Below are 22424 nucleotides of genomic sequence, written 5' to 3'. Positions count from 1 at the left end.
CCTACCATTGAGGAAAACTATAAAAATCTGGACAAAACATACCATTGAGGAAAACTGTATAAAAATTTGGACAAAACCTACCATTGAGGAAAACTGTATAAAAATCTGGACAAAACATACCATTGAGGAAAACTGTATAAAAATCTGGACAAAACATACCATTGAGGAAAACTATAAAAACTTGGACAAAACGTACCATTGGGGAAAACTATAAAAATCTGGACAAAACATACCATTGAGGAAAACTGTATAAAAATTTGGACAAAACCTACCATTGAGGAAAACTGTATAAAAATCTGGACAAAACATACCATTGAGGAAAACTGTATAAAAATCTGGACAAAACGTACCATTGGGGAAAACTGTATAAAAATTTGGACAAAACCTACCATTGAGGAAAACTGTATAAAAATCTGGACAAAACATACCATTGAGGAAAACTGTATAAAAATCTGGACAAAATATACCATTGAGGAAAACTATAAAAACTTGGACAAAACGTACCATTGGGGAAAACTATAAAAATCTGGACAAAACATACCATTGAGGAAAACTGTATAAAAATTTGGACAAAACCTACCATTGAGGAAAACTGTATAAAAATCTGGACAAAACATACCATTGGGGAAAACTATAAAAATCTGGACAAAACATACCATTGAGGAAAACTGTATAAAAACTTGGACAAAACCTACCATTGAGGAAAACTGTATAAAAATCTGGACAAAACATACCATTGAGGAAAACTGTATAAAAATCTGGACAAAACATACCATTGAGGAAAACTATAAAAACTTGGACAAAACGTACCATTGGGGAAAACTATAAAAATCTGGACAAAACATACCATTGAGGAAAACTGTATAAAAATCTGGACAAAACATACCATTGAGGAAAACTTTATAAAAATCTGGACAAAACATACCATTGAGGAAAACTGTATAAAAATCTGGACTGCTGACTTCATCCCGACTGAGGTTTTCTATATCCTCCACCCCAAGGCTGACAGCTATCCTGGCAATTGGTCCTTCATCCACATCCACAGTTATGTGTGTCATCAAGGCCAGATTTTTGACAAGACCACAAGCCTTTAGAAACAAACACACAGTTGTGATTAGGTTAGATATTTTAGTACTGATATTGTTTTTTACAAGAACACAAGCCTTTAGAAACAAGCACACAGTTGTGATTAGGTTAGATATTTTAGTACTGATATTGTTTTTTACAAGACCACAAGCCTTTAGAAACAAGCACACAGTTGTGATTAGGTTAGATATTTTAGTACTGATATTGTTTTTTACAAGACCACAAGCCTTTAGAAACAAGCACACAGTTGTGATTAGGTTAGATATTTTAGTACTGATATTGTTTTTTACAAGACCACAAGCCTTTAGAAACAAGCACACAGTTGTGATTAGGTTAGATATTTTAGTACTGATATTGTTTTTTACAAGACCACAAGCCTTTAGAAACAAGCACACAGTTGTGATTAGGTTAGATATTTTAGTACTGATATTGTTTTTTACAAGACCACAAGCCTTTAGAAACAAGCACACAGTTGTGATTAGGTTAGATATTTTAGTACTGATATTGTTTTTTACAAGACCACAAGCCTTTAGAAACAAACACACAGTTGTGATTAGGTTAGATATTTTAGTACTGATATTGTTTTTTACAAGACCACAAGCCTTTAGAAACAAACACACAGTTGTGATTAGGTTAGATATTTTAGTACTGATATTGTTTTTTACAAGACCACAAGCCTTTAGAAACAAACACACAGTTGTGATTAGGTTAGATATTTTAGTACTGATATTGTTTTTTACAAGACCACAAGCCTTTAGAAACAAGCACACAGTTGTGATTAGGTTAGATATTTTAGTACTGAGATTGTTTTTTACAAGACCACAAGCCTTTAGAAACAAGCACACAGTTGTGATTAGGTCAGATATTTTAGTACTGAGATTGTTTTTTACAAGACCACAAGCCTTTAGAAACAAGCACACAGTTGTGATTAGGTTAGATATTTTAGTACTGATATTGTTTTTTGACAAGACCACAAGCCTTTAGAAACAAGCACACAGTTGTGATTAGGTTAGATATTTTAGTACTGATATTGTTTTTGACAAGACCACAAGCCTTTAGAAACAAGCCACAGTTGTGATTAGGTTAGATATTTTAGTACTGATATTGTTTTTTACAAGACCACAAGCCTTTAGAAACAAGCCACAGTTGTGATTAGGTTAGATATTTTAGTACTGATATTGTTTTTTACAAGACCACAAGCCTTTAGAAACAAACACACAGTTGTGATTAGGTTAGATATTTTAGTACTGATATTGTTTTTTACAAGACCACAAGCCTTTAGAAACAAGCCACAGTTGTGATTAGGTTAGATATTTTAGTACTGATATTGTTTTTTACAAGACCACAAGCCTTTAGAAACAAACACACAGTTGTGATTAGGTTAGATATTTTAGTACTGATATTGTTTTTTACAAGACCACAAGCCTTTAGAAACAAGCCACAGTTGTGATTAGGTTAGATATTTTAAGTACTGATATTGTTTTTTACAAGACCACAAGCCTTTAGAAACAAGCACACAGTTGTGATTAGGTCAGATATTTTAGTACTGAGATTGTTTTTTACAAGACCACAAGCCTTTAGAAACAAGCACACAGTTGTGATTAGGTCAGATATTTTAGTACTGATATTGTTTTTTACAAGACCACAAGCCTTTAGAAACAAGCACACAGTTGTGATTAGGTCAGATATTTTAGTACTGATATTGTTTTTTACAAGACCACAAGCCTTTAGAAACAAGCACACAGTTGTGATTAGGTCAGATATTTTAGTACTGAGATTGTTTTTTACAAGACCACAAGCCTTTAGAAACAAACACACAGTTGTGATTAGGTTAGATATTTTAGTACTGATATTGTTTTTTACAAGACCACAAGCCTTTAGAAACAAGCACACAGTTGTGATTAGGTCAGATATTTTAGTACTGAGATTGTTTTTTACAAGACCACAAGCCTTTAGAAACAAGCACACAGTTGTGATTAGGTCAGATATTTTAGTACTGAGATTGTTTTTTACAAGACCACAAGCCTTTAGAAACAAGCACACAGTTGTGATTAGGTCAGATATTTTAGTACTGATATTGTTTTTTACAAGACCACAAGCCTTTAGAAACAAACACACAGTTGTGATTAGGTTAGATATTTTAGTACTGATATTGTTTTTTACAAGAACACAAGCCTTTAGAAACAAGCACACAGTTGTGATTAGGTTAGATATTTTAGTACTGATATTGTTTTTTACAAGACCACAAGCCTTTAGAAACAAGCACACAGTTGTGATTAGGTTAGATATTTTAGTACTGATATTGTTTTTGACAAGACCACAAGCCTTTAGAAACAAGCACACAGTTGTGATTAGGTTAGATATTTTAGTACTGAGATTGTTTTTTACAAGACCACAAGCCTTTAGAAACAAACACACAGTTGTGATTAGGTTAGATATTTTAGTACTGATATTGTTTTTTACAAGACCACAAGCCTTTAGAAACAACTCCCACACCATTTAACATACCTCGCCTTCAGGTGTATCTGATGGACACAGGAGGCCCCACTGGGAGGGCTGGAGGGACCTCGGACCACTGACCTTCCTGGTCTTCTCAAACTGGCAAGTGGACAAAGTCAAGAAATGTAACAATGCAGGTCAAAAGGTCAAACTATAAAACACATCCCTTGACAAATTACAAGATAATAAAAAACCTATCTAGCAGGCCTTAAATCACCTGACTGTTGATCCTTGTCATCATGCCAAGGGCAGAGATGTAACTCAGGCGAGATAAAACTTGAGTTACTCCCCCTCTGTCCATCTTGAACCGTTTGATGGTCCAATTACCCTGTAGGGAGAGATCAGTCAGTTATTTCAAACAGATGGGCCATCACAAGCCTAAAGTAGCCAGCGCATTGGTTAAAGGATCTAAGGCTTACAGTAGCCAGCCCATTGGTTAAATGATCTAAGGCTTACAGTAGCCAGCCAATTGGTTAAAGGATCTAAGGCTTACAGTAGCCAGCCTGTTGCAGACCAGGACTACGATGTTGCCGTCCGGTTGCTTAGTCGCCGGCCGAATACGTTGCTGACACTGGCTCGGGCACTAGCCAATAAGGCCGTCGTTGTCTAGGGGTATTTAATTATTCTACCCGAGTCAGCTACAGTGAAGTAATCAACGGAACAGGAGACCTTCTTAGTTTATGCTGTTTATTAATGTGCTGAATGCCTGTTCTGCTGAGCGAGGCTTCCCCTAACCGCTAACGTTGGGAGCGCTTGTGCGAGAGAGAGAGAGAGACTAACTAACCTGCCTGTATTTATACCCCTGTCTTAACCCCCTAGCTGTTCCCACGGGACAATGAGCTCAGAACATGTGACCTAACAAATTATCCCCCCTGGCGCTAACAACCCTGGCTACTGGTCAGTATAAAGACTACTATTGTCCTGTCAGAGGGGTCAGTCTCCTTTGAACGCGTCACCTACTGTCCATCCCTACTGTGTACCCTGTAATTATCTAATGAATAGGTGTTTGTGGGATTCTGACCTAACATACTCCCCCATACCCAGAGCAAATTGGGCTTTGCACTATTTGCCTAAAACTAGTTACTAAACTACTATTTTAATTTTGCCTTCGCCCAGCAGATGATATATACATACAACTAAACAGTGTATACATACATTACAATATACATAATAATATATAATGCATATATATAAAAAAAAATATTTAAGAAAAACAAAACAATCAAAGCTTAAAACAGAATCTACAACAGCAGTTAGCACATTTGATGGGAAAAAAATTTAAAAAAAAAAAAAAAAAAAGAAATATACAGTCTATATATATATATATATATGTTGCAACCAACGTTCAATAGCTCATGCACCCACTCATTTACGCAAAATTAAACTTCTTTGGAGCCAAGTATAACAATTATAAAATTTCACGTGTGCTTGCATACTTTTTGTTTCTATTGCTATTAGTGATAACACATAGCGAGTCTAGCACTCACGCTTTCAAAATCCACCCCCTAGTACTCATTCTCTCTATTCCCTTGATAGCATGTCCGCTACTATATTATCTTTTCCTGGTATATGCTCTATAGTAAACTTAAATTCTTGTAACAATAGAGACCATCGAGTTAATCTAGAGTTGCTGTAACTACAGTTATTTAAATACTTCAAAGCTCGTTGGTCCGTTTGGAGTGTAAAGTGTACGTTGTTTAAGTACAGTGCTAACTTCCCCACTGCCCAGATAATGGCCAAACATTCCCTCTCAATTGTTGAGTACCTCGTCTCTCGCGGTAGCAACTTCCTGCTGACATATTTGACGGGCCGCAGCACCCCCTCTTTAGCCTGCAGTAGCACTGCGCCTATGCCGCGTGCTGAGGCGTCCGTCCTGAGTATGAACGGTTGGGTAATATCGGGCAGGACAAGGACAGGCTCTGCGTTTAAGTGCTCCTGTATCAGCCCAAGAGCCCTGTTGCACTCATCTGTCCAAGCAACTCTCTCTGGTTTATCCCCCGCCAAAAGGTCAGTCAGCACCGCCTTAAGATTGCTGAAGTTGGGGATAAATTTGGAGTAATAGCTAATAAGGCCTACAAGTTGCCTCACTTGTCTCTTAGTTCTTGGGATGGCAATGTTTAGAATTTTATCTATTTTACTTCTCTGAGGTGCCATTACTCCACTTCCCACTATATGACCGAGGAAACTTACCTGTTCAAATCCTAGTTCAATTTTTGACGGTTTTACAGTTAATCCCGCTTCCCTTAATCTCCTAAATACTGCCTCTAAGCTTTTAACGTGTTCCCCCCAGCTGTCACTATAAATGCATATGTCGTCAAAGAATGAGACCACGTTCTCTAAGCCCTTCAGAACTAAACGCATTAATCTGGCGAAGCTTGCGGGAGCGGTAGACAGACCAAAAGGGAGGTAATTAAAATGGTAAAGTCCCCAAGGTGTAGAGAATGCTGTAAGCTTCTTGCTTTTATCGTTGAGGGGTATTTGCCAGTAGCCTTTGGTCAGGTCTAGTTTAGTGAAATATTTGGCACTATTCAACTTGGCAAATAGCTCCTCTTGGTCTGGGATAGGCTCAGCGTCATATATGGTGACGGCGTTCAGCCTGCGGTAGTCAACACAAAATCGGGCAGACCCATCTTTCTTTTTGACCAAAACTACCGGGGCGCTATAGTCTGAGTTTGACTTTTCTATAATCCCTAATCTTTCCATTTCTTCGATTTCTGCTCTCATTATTTCTCTGCGTGCGTAGGGAATAGAATAGGGTTTCATCCGAATGGGTTTAAAGTCACTCAACTCAATGTTGTGTTCAACTAAATTAGTTTTACCCGGTATATTACTGATAATATCTTTAAACTCATGGATCAGACAATGTAGGTCTGTGCGTTGCGACTCGGAGAGTTTTTCGTTAATTTGAATTGTGGTTAGGTCGGTGGGTTCTGTCACGTCAGGCGTTCTAATCCTAACCGGTGGGACACCTGGTTGCGGATCATTGCCCCACTCAGGCTCCTCTTCTTCTTCTTCGATAACACCCGATACGGCCGCTAGCACGGGATGTGTTTTGGACTTATCTGAATTATTCCTGTGATGGTACAGTATTATCCGGTTTACGTGGAAGACTTTAGTCCTCTCACCGACTCTAACAACATAGTCTAGGTCTGAGATTTTGTTAACAACCTCGTAAGGCCCTGCCCATCTAAGCTCTAACTTGTTTAGCAGTTGAGGCTTTAGGACCAGCACATGGTCGCCAATTCTAATGTCTTTTACTTTAGTTGATTTGTCATAATACTCTTTGTATTTATCTTTACTTATTTCTGTCTTTCTTGTAGCGTACCTACACGCTGACTGTAATTTTTGTTTTAAGTCAAGTAAGTAGTCATATGCTAACCTAGTCTTACAGTCTGTATTTCCTTCGCCTGTAAAAATGGACCTGAGTATGTTCATAGGTCCCCTAACTTTTCTACCGAACATGAGTTCGAAGGGTGAATAGCCGGTGATTTCATTTGGGACTTCCCTATAGGCGAACAGAGCTGCCGGTATAAATTCGTCCCAGTCTTCCTGTCTATCTGCTGTGATTTTTCTCAGCATTTCCTTGAAAGTACCATTCCATCTTTCAACTGCCCCATTTGACATGGCGTGGTACGCTGATGAATGCACCAGTTTAATACCTAGCAGCTTCGAAACCTTGTTGAAAATTTCCGACGTAAATTGGGACCCATTATCCGACAAGATAACTTCAGGGAATCCCATTCTAGTAAAAATTGAGACCAGAGCATCTTGAACCTCCGATGCAGTTATACTTTTGAGAGGTACCGCTTCAGGCCATCTTGTACATAGATCTATAGCCGTTAGGATAAACCCATTTCTCTTCTTTGTAAGCTTTAAAGGTCCTACAATATCAATGGCTAACTTGGCAAATGGTTGTCCAACCACTTGTGATCTACCTAGCGGCGCTTTATTGCCGATATTCTTCTTGCCTTTCTGGCATGTGTCACAACTGTAGCAGTACTTTCTTATGTCTCCAGCTGCGCCTGGCCATCTAAACTCTGAGAAGATCCGGGCTTTTGTTCTAGCCAACCCCATGTGGCCGGCCATGGGTGTGTCGTGGCCTAGTTTTAACACAGTATCTCTAAGTGCTGATGGAACGACTAAACGAATTTGATCTTCCCCTCTAATGTGTCCGACGACTTTGAACAACAAGCCGTCTACAATTGTGCACTTCTTATCACCCTTTTTTGCAGACTTCCACCAATTTTTGAGGGTATCATCGTTGGACTGTTGTCTCCTAAATTCCTCAGCCGATACAGTTTTGCCTAGGATGTTATAAGTTTGTTTCCCATCTAGTTTGTTCTTATTTCTGGCTTTCCCTCTTGTTTCTACAGCAGCGATAATACCAAGGTCTTCGTTAGATGGAGGCTTGGCTCCCCCTACATTGCCGACTATAAGGTCTGCAGGGGGGTCATCTAAAAGGACGGCTAGAAACTCTCCAGTAAGATAAGGAGTTTCAATGCTCACCAACGCTCTAGGCACTCTCTTGCTGTCACCGTTGGCTGTCTTAATCGTCATCCTACCACGATTCCACCTACTTCTGTCCACTAACTGTTTCCTACACGCTATTACTACAGAGCCTGTGTCGCGCAAAACAGTAACTGTCTGATTGTCTAATTTTCCAGAGACGATAGGTAGTTTTCCCTTAAAACGTTTTTCCCACTGATCGCTAACTATGTTCCCTATTGGCAAGGTAAATTTCATTTGGTTGATACACTGTTCACAATCTTCGCACTCTCCACTAAACTCGGGGACTAGTCATCTTTCTTTGTTTCTAAAACTGACCTTCTTCTGTTTGTTTCTGCTCTTATCCACCTTAGGTGATTTATTACGCCCCTGTCGTTGTGTCCGTTCGGTATCAACATTACAATCAGCTGCTATATGGCCCCTTAAGCCGCATGAAAAACATTTAGTTTGTGGTCGAGGCGAGTTGTTATAAGTCCGAGTAGTTTGTCGAGATGGACCCGGTGACTGGACATAACTATCACTGTCTGAGTCAGAATTCTGTCTATGTTTTTTGAATTGTGATCGACGAGGACCAGAGTTGTCCCTAGGATGGTGTCTGTATTGCGGTGATTTCGAGCTATGTGTGTTGTGTCTATAGCTGTGTCTGAAGTGCGGTGAATTTGATCTACTAAGACGTCGGTCATCTTTTAAGACTGATTGCATTGATTCTGCTATGGTAGCTATAAGCTCTGTCGGTGCATCTGGTGAGTCGCCTAGCTGTTTCGTCGGAAATATAGCGAAATAGTTGTCACACTGTTTCTCCACCTCGTCAACAGTCCTAGGGTTATGTACTAGAATGTGTTGTCTGATATCTTCACTTACTGTCCTTAAGATTTTATCTTTAAGAATCAGATCAAACAGACCGTCATAAGTTTTCTCTATCCCGCTTAGTTCGACCCATCTCTTCAAATAATGTCTAGTTCTCCTAATGTAGCTTCCTGGTTTGTCCTCAGAGTTGGGTTTGGATGAGTTAAACCTATTGCTGTAGCCTGACTCTGTCAGCCCAAAATGTTTCAGAACTTCTCGTTTTAATTTGGTGTAGTCTTCTTCTGCTCCTAGCTCAGTTAACCAGGCATCACAGCCTCTGTCTAACAGGACTTTCCTGAACTCATGGCACCAATATCTATGATCTAACCCTACCTCTCTAGCTTCTCTTTCAAAAATATCTATCACTACTTCCATGTCCATTGGACCACCGTTACTTTTTAAACCAATCAGCTTGAGACGTGGGACATATGATTTTGTTTGTTCAACTACCCGTTGGTTACACAAACTTTGTTGCTCCAGTTCGAGGGTTTTTAATTTAACCATTTCTTCTGATTCTATTCTTAGTTTTTCTAAATCTCTCTTAGCCTCTCGTTCGGCTAACTCTATCTTTAGTTTTGTTTCCTCTCTATGTTTTTCTTCTGCTTCTGCTAGTTTATTTTCAGCCCACTCTAATAGTTTACTCCCTTGGCAAATTTTATACTTCTGACCCAATGCCAAGTAATAGCCAAGCGACAATTTATCTTCACCGCTCATTGTCACAGTCACGGTGGGCGTGTCGGGTAGTTTCTATTGGTCGAAATGAAAGACGAACAATGTCAAGTAGTGGTCAGTGAAAGTCCAGGCACGCAACTAGGCGGAAGGGTTAATTGCGGTCCGTGTAGCGTGACCAGCGGGGGTGTACGTCTGACACGTCTTATTCGAATGTACGACCTATTGTAACTACAGCGGTTAAGGTTACGCCCACTACAACGCTAGCAGGTAACAACTGTTTGTGACGCTTACGCCGAGACTGCCGTGTATGCTTTATGTTAACGAAAAATTCCCAACTAGCCTACCTAGAAACCCCAGTAATGGCAACTCAGGAAGTTTACTTAACCTCTACGACTATAGAGAATTTCACGCGGGTATATCTAACCCCAATGGTAGAAGAAAACCAGAGTAAGTTGCTTGCCGAGAGCACCGCACGAGGGCTGATACAAAAGGCACTTACCCCAGAGTGTGATTGTAGGTCAGGAGTGCTGGTCCAATATATCAGCAGGCTGCTGCACCTTCACACGCTCACACACAAAATACACTTGGCTTCTGGGTTGGTAGACTAAAGGACATCAACGATGAGTTCGGTGGACATCAGCGTAGTCTTCACACGGCTCACTTCGTGACTTGCTAGACTCTGGCCAAGGAACACTTCGTATGGGAACGTTGTTTACGGACGTCTGTTGCAGGAACAGCTTCTAACACGGATAGCGTCTTGCGGGAACGGTTGTTACGGGAGCTCGTTGCACAGTACAGTTTAGTTTACAGGAACATCCAATACAGGAGCAGCTGGTACCAGAACAGTTTCGTACAGGATAGCTTGATACGAGGGCAGTAACAGTTCTTGCAGGAACAGCTTCTTACTGGAACAGCTTCTTACTGGTACAGCTTCTTACAGGAACAGCTTCTTACAGGAACAGCTTCTTACAGGAACAGCTTCTTACAGGAACAGCTTCTTACAGGAACAGCTTCTTACTGGTACAGCTTCTTACAGGAACAGCTTCTTACTGGTACAGCTTCTTACAGGAACAGCTTCTTACAGGAACAGTTGCAATAGCGACAACTTGTGCAGGAAAAATATCATGCGGGAAGCTTCGATCTTGTGAGAGGCCCTTATGTCCGATAGGACGAGTCCCCAGATGTTGCAGACCAGGACTACGATGTTGCCGTCCGGTTGCTTAGTCGCCGGCCGAATACGTTGCTGACACTGGCTCGGGCACTAGCCAATAAGGCCGTCGTTGTCTAGGGGTATTTAATTATTCTACCCGAGTCAGCTACAGTGAAGTAATCAACGGAACAGGAGACCTTCTTAGTTTATGCTGTTTATTAATGTGCTGAATGCCTGTTCTGCTGAGCGAGGCTTCCCCTAACCGCTAACGTCGGGAGCGCTTGTGCGAGAGAGAGAGAGAGACTAACTAACCTGCCTGTATTTATACCCCTGTCTTAACCCCCTAGCTGTTCCCACGGGACAATGAGCTCAGAACATGTGACCTAACAAATTATCCCCCCTGGCGCTAACAACCCTGGCTACTGGTCAGTATAAAGACTACTATTGTCCTGTCAGAGCGGTCAGTCTCCTTTGAACGCGTCACCTACTGTCCATCCCTACTGTGTACCCTGTAATTATCTAATGAATAGGTGTTTGTGGGATTCTGACCTAACACAGCCCATTGGTTAAATGATCTAAGGCTTACAGTAGCAATGGCATTAGCCAGTCCATTGGTTAAAGGATCTAAGGCTTACAGTAGCCAACCCATTTGTTATATGATCTAAGGCTTACAGTAGCCAGCCCATTGGTTAAATGATCTAAGGCTTACAGTAGCAATGGCATTAGTCAGTCCATTGGTTAAATGATCTAAGGCTTACAGTAGCAATGGCATTAGCCAGCCCATTGGTTAAATGATCTAAGGCTTACAGTAGCAATGGCATTAGCCAGCCCATTGGTTAAATGATCTAAGGCTTACAGTAGCAATGGCATTAGCCAGCCCATTGGTTAAATGATCTAAGGCTTACAGTAGCCAGCCCATTGGTTAAATGATCTAAGGCTTACAGTAGCAATGGCATTAGCCAGCCGATTGGTTAAATGATCTAAGGCTTACAGTAGCCAGCCCATTGGTTGAATGATCTAAGGCTTACAGTAGCCAGCCCATTGGTTAAATGATCTAAGGCTTACAGTAGCAATGGCATTAGCCAGTCCATTGGTTAAATGATCTAAGGCTTACAGTAGCAATGGCATTAGCCAGCCCATTGGTTAAATGATCTAAGGCTTACAGTAGCAATGGCATTAGCCAGCCCATTGGTTAAATGATCTAAGGCTTACAGTAGCCAGCCCATTGGTTAAATGATCTAAGGCTTACAGTAGCCAGCCCATTGGTTAAATGATCTAAGGCTTACAGTAGCAATGGCATTAGCCAGTCCATTGGTTAAATGATCTAAGGCTTACAGTAGCCAGCCCATTGGTTAAATGATCTAAGGCTTACAGTAGCCAGCCCATTGGTTAAATGATCTAAGGCTTACAGTAGCCAGTCCATTGGTTAAATGATCTAAGGCTTACAGTAGCCAGCCCATTGGTTAAATGATCTAAGGCTTACAGTAGCCAGCCCATTGGTTAAAAGATCTAAGGCTTACAGTAGCAATGGCATTAGCCAGCCCATTGGTTAAATGATCTAAGGCTTACAGTAGCCAGCCCATTGGTTAAAGGATCTAAGGCTTACAGTAGCCAGTCCATTGGTTAAATGATCTAAGGCTTACAGTAGCAATGGCATTAGCCAGCCGATTGGTTAAATGATCTAAGGCTTACAGTAGCCAGTCCATTGGTTAAAGGATCTAAGGCTTACAGTAGCCAGCCCATTGGTTAAAGGATCTAAGGCTTACAGTAGCAATGGCATTAGCCAGCCCATTGGTTAAATGATCTAAGGCTTACAGTAGCAATGGCATTAGCCAGTCCATTGGTTAAAGGATCTAAGGCTTACAGTAGCAATGGCATTAGCCAGCCCATTGGTTATATGATCTAAGGCTTACAGTAGCCAGCCCATTGGTTAAATGATCTAAGGCTTACAGTAGCAATGGCATTAGCCAGCCGATTGGTTAAATGATCTAAGGCTTACAGTAGCCAGCCCATTGGTTAAATGATCTAAGGCTTACAGTAGCAATGGCATTAGCCAGTCCATTGGTTAAATGATCTAAGGCTTACAGTAGCAATGGCATTAGCCAGCCCATTGGTTAAATGATCTAAGGCTTACAGTAGCCAGCCCATTGGTTAAATGATCTAAGGCTTACAGTAGCAATGGCATTAGCCAGCCCATTGGTTAAATGATCTAAGGCTTACAGTAGCCAGCCCATTGGTTAAATGATCTAAGGCTTACAGTAGCCAGCCCATTGGTTAAATGATCTAAGGCTTACAGTAGCAATGGCATTAGCCAGTCCATTGGTTAAATGATCTAAGGCTTACAGTAGCAATGGCATTAGCCAGCCCATTGGTTAAATGATCTAAGGCTTACAGTAGCCAGCCCATTGGTTAAATGATCTAAGGCTTACAGTAGCAATGGCATTAGCCAGCCGATTGGTTAAATGATCTAAGGCTTACAGTAGCCAGCCCATTGGTTAAAAATTATCTAAGGCTTACAGTAGCCAGCCCATTGGTTAAATGATCTAAGGCTTACAGTAGCCAGCCCATTGGTTAAAAATTATCTAAGGCTTACAGTAGCAATGGCATTAGCCAGCCCATTGGTTATAGGGTCTGTCCTCATGAACTTTGTGATGTCAAACTCTGTGGCCCTGACCTTTGGGATGTTTTTGTCAGCGACCTTCTTCAGCTGAAAGAACATCAGTGTCAGAACATTGGATACAATTCATAAGAATGAGAAATAAAGATATGTACATATATTTTTTGTATCAAATCTATGCTACCCCATACAACTAGATGTAGTGAGGTAAAGATGTGTGAACCTACATCCAGGTTGTAGATGTTGAACCTAGATGTAGTGAGGTGATGTGAACCTATGTCCAGGTTGTAGATGTTGAACCTAGATGTAGTGAGGTAAAGATGTGAACCTACGTCCAGGTTGTAGATGTTGAACCTAGATGTAGTGAGGTGAAGATGTAGTGAGGTGAAGATATAGTGAGGTGATGTGAACCTACGTCCAGGTTGTAGATGTTGAACCTAGATGTAGTGAGGTGGTATGAACCTACATGCAGGTTGTAGATGTTGAACCTAGGTGGAGTGAGGTAAAGATGTGTGAACCTACGTCCAGGTTGTAGATGTTGAACCCAGATGTAGTGAGGTGATGTGAACCTACATCCAGGTTGTAGATGTTGAACCTAGATGTAGTGAGGTGAAGATGTATGAACCTACGTCCAGGTTGTAGATGTTGAACCTAGATGTAGTGAGGTGATGTGAACCTATGTCCAGGTTGTAGATGTTGAACCTAGATGTAGTGAGGTAAAGATGTGAACCTACGTCCAGGTTGTAGATGTTGAACCTAGATGTAGTGAGGTGAAGATGTAGTGAGGTGAAGATATAGTGAGGTGATGTGAACCTACGTCCAGGTTGTAGATGTTGAACCTAGATGTAGTGAGGTGAAGATATAGTGAGGTGAAGATGTGTGAACCTACATGTAGGTTGTAGATGTTGAACCTAGATGTAGTGAGGTGAAGATGTAGTGAGGTGAAGATGTAGTGAGGTGAAGATGTAGTGAGGTAAAGATGTGTGAACCTATGTCCAGGTTGTAGATGTTGAACCTAGATGTAGTGAGGTGATGTATGAACCTACGTCCAGGTTGTAGAGCTTGAAGAGATCCTCAAAGAGCAGAGAGAGCAGTTGTCCAGCCAGCTCCAGCCTCTTGTTGCCATAGTAATCACTGTCATCCAGCTTGATCTTGCCAGCCTGGGTCAGCACAATCCTGCGCACCATCAGGGCCAAGTAGATGGCTTTTGGCTTAAAGTTCCACTCAATCACCTGGCAAGTGGTAGTTCATATTTTATCTTGGTAGGAGCTAACTTGGATTTTATCATCATGGACAACAAGAAGATATTTAACTGAAGGGGACATTAAAGCATTTGTAATGTTTGACTTACTGGGACATGGGCCAAAATCACATTTGTAATGTTTGACTTACTGGGACATGGGCCAAAATCACATTTTTCAGCACATCTCTGGCTTCATCAGCTTTTGATTTTTTTGTCCCGTACATTCTCTGGCGGATCTTGGCATAGATGTACTCCAGTGCCTGTTGAACGTAACACATATATAGTAAAACGTATCAACAAACATGGTAAAACTTTTCATGTAAAAAGCCAGCAAAAGAATCCAGCCTACCTGTGTGCCCTATCATGTAAATGCTAAAGCCTACCTGTATGTCCTATCATGTGCTAAAGCCTACCTGTGTGTCCTATCATGTGCTAAAGCCTACCTGTGTGTCCTATCATGTGCTAAAGCCTACCTGTGTGGGTGTGAAGACCTGGGCCCTATGGCACTCCTCCAGACAGGGTGACATGGCATCAAAGGCCTCCTCTTCATTGCCCACCAGCTGGATGATGTCCTGATCACAGGCCACGCCCATGGCTTTAAAAGCTATGGCTACTGGAATATCCTGGAATAAAAATATTAGCCCATGGCTTTAAAAGCTATGGCTACTGGAATATCCTGGAATAAAAATATTAGCCCATGGCTTTAAAAGCTATGGCTACTGGAATATCCTGGAATAAACACAAATATTAGCCCATGGCTTTAAAAGCTATGGCTACTGGAATATCCTGGAATAAAAATATTAGCCCATGGCTTTAAAAGCTATGGCTACTGGAATATCCTGGAATAAAAATATTAGCCCATGGCTTTAAAAGCTATGGCTACTGGAATATCCTGGAATAAAAATATTAGCCCATGGCTTTAAAAGCTATGGCTACTGGAATATCCTGGAATAAACACAAATATTAGCCCATGGCTTTAAAAGCTATGGCTACTGGAATATCCTGGAATAAAAATATTAGCCCATGGCTTTAAAAGCTATGGCTACTGGAATATCCTGGAATAAAAATATTAGCCCATGGCTTTAAAAGCTATGGCTACTGGAATATCCTGGAATAAACACAAATATTAGCCCATGGCTTTAAAAGCTATGGCTACTGGAATATCCTGGAATAAAAATATTAGCCCATGGCTTTAAAAGCTATGGCTACTGGAATATCCTGGAATAAACACAAATATTAGCCCATGGCTTTAAAAGCTATGGCTACTGGAATATCCTGGAATAAACACAAATATTAGCCCATGGCTTTAAAAGCTATGGCTACTGGAATATCCTGGAATAAACACAAATATTAGCCCATGGCTTTAAAAGCTATGGCTACTGGAATATCCTGGAATAAAAATATTAGCCCATGGCTTTAAAAGCTATGGCTACTGGAATATCCTGGAATAAACACAAATATTAGCCCATGGCTTTAAAAGCTATGGCTACTGGAATATCCTGGAATAAACACAAATATTAGCCCATGGCTTTAAAAGCTATGGCTACTGGAATATCCTGGAATAAAAATATTAGCCCATGGCTTTAAAAGCTATGGCTACTGGAATATCCTGGAATAAACACAAATATTAGCCCATGGCTTTAAAAGCTATGGCTACTGGAATATCCTGGAATAAACACAAATATTAGCCCATGGCTTTAAAAGCTATGGCTACTGGAATATCCTGGAATAAAAATATTAGCCCATGGCTTTAAAAGCTATGGCTACTGGAATATCCTGGAATAAACACAAATATTAGCCCATGGCTTTAAAAGCTATGGCTACTGGAATATCCTGGAATAAACACAAATATTAGCCCATGGCTTTAAAAGCTATGGCTACTGGAATATCCTGGAATAAACACAAATATTAGCCCATGGCTTTAAAAGCTATGGCTACTGGAATATCCTGGAATAAAAATATTAGCCCATGGCTTTAAAAGCTATGGCTACTGGAATATCCTGGAATAAACACAAATATTAGCCCATGGCTTTAAACGCTATGGCTACTGGAATATCCTGGAATAAAAATATTAGCCCATGGCTTTAAACGCTATGGCTACTGGAATATCCTGGAATAAAAATATTAGCCCATGGCTTTAAAAGCTATGGCTACTGGAATATCCTGGAATAAAAATATTAGCCCATGGCTTTAAACGCTATGGCTACTGGAATATCCTGGAATAAACACTCACAAATATTACTGCCCACCTACACAAAGTTTTTAGAAGATGAGACAGATTTAGCACAACTCTTACTATTTCTAGATGGAAATTTTTCCTTTTTACAAAATATTACTCTAAAATATTGAAGGAGATTTTCAGCAAATATTACTGTAAAATATTTTAGGGAAATTTTAAGAAATGTTTACTGCAAAATATTTAAGGGAAATTTGTTTTTAATAATTTCCCTCTTACTGTGAGGGTGTTCTTCAAAGGTAAAAACAAATTAATTGAATATGTTTGTTGAGCAAGTTTGTAGCCAGATACAATGTGTGAGCCTCACCTCAGAGAAGATATTGTGCTTGAGGTAAAACTTGCCTTTCTTGATGTACACGTACGTTTTACTTTTACGCTCATGGGTGGAACTAGACGAGAGACAGAAATATTCAAGTCTTAATCACATTACCACAACTTACACAGGGCAGGTCAAGTACAACACCACTATTTGCACAACCAACTCAACTATAGGGTTGTGTAAAGGACATGGACATCACATACATAAGGACAAAAATGTGCCATTACCTTGTGACAAAAGTGGGCCATTACCTTGTGACAAAAATGTGCTATTACCTTGTGACAGAACATTCAATGTTTCCTTTGTTGTCTTTGTCCACAATCATTCTATTTTTAGACAGCTGCTCCTGGATTAGGATGACCTTCTCCGCCCCCCGCACTATAAAATAGCCCCCAGGGTCCATGGGGCACTCGTTCAGCTGGGCCATCTCTGCAGCAGTTTTCCCAGTCAAAATACAATTAGAGCTTCTCAACATAATGGGCATCCTGAGGAAATAAAAGATCAGATATTAACTGCTTTTTTACTCTCTCGTATATACAAAGTATAGAGAAAGTTGTAATCGTGCAAAAAAAAAAATCGAGACAAATCTCGACATTTTACACCTCCCTGAGTCGAAAAACATAGTTTTGCAATCTTGTCAGTATGTCTGTGTGTGTGTGTGTGTGTGTGTGTGTGTAAACACGATAACTTGGGTACCGTTAAAGCTAGGTTGATGACATTTCATATATAAGTATTATATCTAAATCGTAGATCCTGATCAACTTTTGAGCAATTTCCGATAACTGGAAGGGGGACTTTTTCTACTTTCAATTTTTCAAAAGCCTATAACTTTAGTACTGTTTCAGATAGATAAATGAAATTTCACATGTAAGTAAAAGATCTAATCCTCTACCTTCTGTCAAATTTTGAGTAATTTTCTTTGACTGGAAGTAGTTATTTTTGTTATTATCGATTTCTCAAAAAATGCATGTAAATGTATAAAGTACTAATAATATTCCGCACTATTATACACATTTTGTTTTGCGTTTACTTGGTGTGCAATTCTTTTTTCTGGGATATTCTATTCTATTTTAAAAAGTTTAAGTAATTAAAAATGGATAAAAAATCATGTCTATATCCCGAGTTGCCATCCCCTGTTGTTTTATATAATAATATTCGAGAAAGTTTAGGGGAGATCACTCCCGGTTTATTTTCTGAAGTAGAAGATATTTTGAATCACTTTATTTCTGTAGGAGATAAGGTATTTGAAGGCATTTTCTTAACATAGTACACTGTGGCTTTGAACAGATTAAAAAAATCAATTTTTCTTTTGTAGTTTACAAGCAAACCCATGGCATGTCTTACCTGCCAATCTCCACATTTTTCTTGATGTAGGGTTGCTTCCCCCTGACAAACTCAATGTCTACAGTTATTGGAGCTGAGTAGGTGATGTCACGCAAGCGGCACTTGAGGGAAGAAAAGATCCAAGTCATGCATCAAGAAAATCATTGGAGAGAAAAGCTTAGAATAATATAGACTGACTAGATAAAACAGACCTCATGTGGCGATATGGACTGGGCAATTCCTAGACTCTCCTGGACATTGGGCATGCCCACATAAATGTTGAGATACCTGAAATGGTCACAATGTTTCAAATGGTGCAGACAGAGATGGCATACATCATAACACACACAGCTTTATCTTGCCCTCAATTTACTTGCCAATGACATCACAACAAACACAGCTGTCATCTTGCCCTCAATTCACTGGCCTTTCAGCTGGGTGTTTTTGGTTGTTCCCCCAATGGACACTTGCTCCAATGGACACTTGCCCCAATGGACACTTGCCCCAATGGACACTTCCCCCAATGGACACTTGCCCCAATGGACACTTCCCCCAATGGACACTTGCCCAAATGAGATCGAGCAAGTATCTGTAGGGAGAATGTCTGGCTCTTAACCCCCCCCCCCCCCCCCCAACGACATTCAGCAGCTCATTAACACTAAATGTGATGGGAACTTACTTGAGGTAAAAATTTGGATCTGCATCACTCAGTATCTTATCATTAGCCTTCATAATTTTCTTGATCTAAACAGCACAAATTGATAATATTATCATTAGCCTTCATAATTTTCTTGATCTAAACAGCACAAATTGATAATATTATCATTAGCCTTCATAATTTTCTTGATCTAAACAGCACAAATTGATAATATTATCATTAGCCTAGATAATTTTCTTGATCTAAACAGCACAAATTGATAATATTATCATTAGCCTAGATAATTTTCTTGATCTAAACAGCACAAATTGATATTATCATTAGACTTCCTTATGATTAGAATACACAGCAGATAATATTCTAAAACTGACATTAAAGAAAGTAATAGCAGGTAAGAAAGCAATACCTCAACATTGATGAAATAGTTGAAGGAATCAATGTGCTGCTTGACCAGTCCTTTAGTCTTCAAGAAAGCAGGAAGCAGCCTCCATTTCTCCTTGGTTACACAGGTATACATTGTATTAGTGTTAGCACAACATGTAAACATTGCATCATCCAATTCTAAGTTACTCTACATTACAATTTAATTTCAATATTGGTACTGCAAAAATACACCACCTGCCATCATCACTAAAAAATCTTAATATCTGGCAGTAAAAAAATTTGATACTTTTGTTCCATGATGGTACATAGAAGTTGCACAAACTTCTGATACTTTTGTTCCATGGTGGTACATAGAAGTTGTACAAATTACTGATACTTTTGTTCCATGGTGGTACATAGAAGTTGTTCAAATTTCTGATACTTTTGTTCCATGATGGTACAGAGAAGTTGTTCAAATTTCTGATACTTTTGTTCCATGATGGTACATAAAAGTTGTACAAACTTCTGATACTTTTGTTCTATGGTGGTACATAGAAGTTGTACAAATTACTGATACTTTTGTTCCATGATGGTACATAGAAGTTGTACAAACTTCTGATACTTTTGTTCCATGATGGTACAGAGAAGTTGTTCAAATTTCTGATACTTTTGTTCCATGATGGTACATAAAAGTTGTACAAACTTCTGATACTTTTGTTCTATGGTGGTACATAGAAGTTGTTCAAATTTCTGATACTTTTGTTCCCTAGCTGTCTGTATAAATGAGCTAAGAAAACTTTCCTCACTTACCTCAACAGTTTTGATTGGTGCTGAAAGTTTACCCTTGTCAAACCTCATCATCTCCTCCAGAGATTCCATCTTTATCTGTAGGGAAAAAGGGAGGTGTAAACAATTATTACAGCCTCTCTATTTCATGTTATCTCCACCATTTGATTAACAAACATGCCAAAAACATATGTAAACGCTGGTCACCAGACTAACATATTCGTGTCATATAGCAACATTCTCTGTGTCATATAGCAACATTCTCCTATTTTGTAGATGATTTTATCTAGCTACACTATGAAAGAATAGGGCTAATGTTTAAGACAAATCCGACAGATCCTACAGGCTAGGGTAGTGAGTCCTAGACTAAGCCTGTACTGAGACGAAAAACAGTAATCTCACTATATATATAGCGCCTGTTATTATTCCAGAATGGTATAGCAGTTAAAAAAAAAAACAGGAAAACATTGGTGTAGTCTGTAACGCCTTTCCAAAATCCTCTGAAAGTACTTTTTAAAATATAGAACGTTTTTAAATTTGGATAGATTGATTTTAGCTAGGCCTATAGGCTTACTATTTCACTAATCATTTTGTATTGCTATTTAGATCTAGATCTAGTAGGCCTATTTAATTTAAAATGTTTTTAGTTTTTGCTAACGTTTAGGCCTTAAACTATTTTATTAATTATGTTTTGCAAATTGTCCCAAACCTTATGCAAGTTTTTATTTCTCTGTTTCTTAGGGCCTAAATATTAAATAAAAATTAATTAGTTAATATTAAGTTAATAATTAATTAGGCCTACTACTAGATTCTAGTAGGATTATATTTAATATTATTTATTATAGGTAATCTATCGTTTTGGGTACGTAAAATCGCCCGCGACTAGTAATGTGAAAAACAGGTGACTCCTTACATTTTAATAATTATTTCACATTTTGAGGAGGATTTATGTTTTAAAAATACAAAAATGTTTCCTTGTTTCATTTCTGTACCTGTTTTTAAACAATTTAATTAAAACTTTTCAGTAATAAAAGAAGACTAGCGATGTTTCCAACAGATGCAACCATGCTCATTTACTATAGCAGCCATCTTGTAAAAGTTTTATTTTTATAGACTTAAAGCGCAAGATTCAGGAGGAAGTCACTCTATTTTTACAAATGGCGGCTGTTTATATAGCAAATCTTGCTTGCAGACACTGCTGTTTAAAGTTAATTTCTGGCCAATATTGATATATTTAGCCATTGATTTAGGTTTATTATCCATTTATCTATAATATTTGACATAAACATATCACAATATACTTCTTTTTACAGCATTGACAATGAGGTAACGTTTTCGTACATTAATAGCCGCGGGCGATTTTACGTACCCAAAACGATAGATTACCTTATTATAATAATATTAGGCCTATAGAGACCCTATTTATAATTATTATATATTAAAATTTTTATTAGATCTAGATCTATTTTCTATACTATAGATAGTATAGTAGTAGTAGTAGTATGGTTAAGTATAGCATGCGATTCAGAGTCAGAGTCTACTAGATTTCTAGATCTAGTCTCTAGATCTAGTCCTGGTGAGGTCCTCACCTGGTCTTAGCTCCTTCTTAGAAACTAGACTAAGAAGACTAAGTCGACTAGATCTAGACCTAGATCTAGATCTATTCTAATCTAGATTCTAGATTAGATCCAGTCTGTGGCTTGCCTTGTCACGAAGCTTGTGTAGTCAGAATTTTGAATTTAGTAGATCTACTAGACCTATAGATCTAGATTTAGACCCATTTTCATAAATCAACACGACGTAAAAAAATATTTCGGAGTTACAGTTCTTTATTACATTTTTGCGGTGAATCGTAATGGTCAATCCCCCATTTTAAATACCGCACAAATTGTGAAGTTTTTAAATAGTTGTAATTTAATTTAATTTTTAAACAAGAATGGCTCTGATTTGATTAAATAGTCTTATAGAATATAGTGGTAATGTTTTATATCAATTAATTTAGCCTATATAATTAAACTGTCTTGCGGTTTCAGTTTCTTTAACCCTTTATTTACGGAATTATGTTCTGAATGAGATTTTTACTTAAACAATGTGTTACTATATTGCTTTTGGCACATTCA

At 38.9% G+C, this 22424-nt stretch overlaps 1 protein-coding gene across 1 annotated transcript in view; it reads right to left on the bottom strand.

Annotated features, from left to right (window-relative positions):
• Window positions 1-22068, bottom strand: part of LOC131939560 (DNA-directed RNA polymerase III subunit RPC2) — a 42329-nt gene extending 20261 nt beyond the window's left edge. Inside the window, exons 1-15 of the mRNA XM_059297947.1 lie at window positions 21894-22068; window positions 20329-20403; window positions 19562-19651; window positions 19177-19241; window positions 18710-18785; window positions 18519-18619; window positions 17450-17659; window positions 17163-17244; window positions 15093-15242; window positions 14769-14879; window positions 14423-14608; window positions 13353-13466; window positions 3803-3913; window positions 3595-3684; window positions 926-1088 (exon numbers count right to left, since the gene is read on the bottom strand). Coding sequence (XP_059153930.1) covers window positions 926-1088; window positions 3595-3684; window positions 3803-3913; window positions 13353-13466; window positions 14423-14608; window positions 14769-14879; window positions 15093-15242; window positions 17163-17244; window positions 17450-17659; window positions 18519-18619; window positions 18710-18785; window positions 19177-19241; window positions 19562-19651; window positions 20329-20397 — 1618 coding nt within the window. The 5' untranslated portion in view covers window positions 20398-20403; window positions 21894-22068. The remainder of the gene's footprint in view (window positions 1-925; window positions 1089-3594; window positions 3685-3802; window positions 3914-13352; window positions 13467-14422; window positions 14609-14768; window positions 14880-15092; window positions 15243-17162; window positions 17245-17449; window positions 17660-18518; window positions 18620-18709; window positions 18786-19176; window positions 19242-19561; window positions 19652-20328; window positions 20404-21893) is intronic.
• Window positions 22069-22424: the final 356 nt, after the last annotated feature.

Source organism: Physella acuta, unplaced genomic scaffold (genome assembly GCF_028476545.2).
Source record: "Physella acuta isolate Inbredline_101_S28 unplaced genomic scaffold, ASM2847654v3 ptg000283l, whole genome shotgun sequence".
NCBI classification, from domain to species: Eukaryota; Metazoa; Mollusca; class Gastropoda; family Physidae; genus Physella; species Physella acuta.
This window is presented reverse-complemented; position numbering and strand designations above follow the sequence as displayed.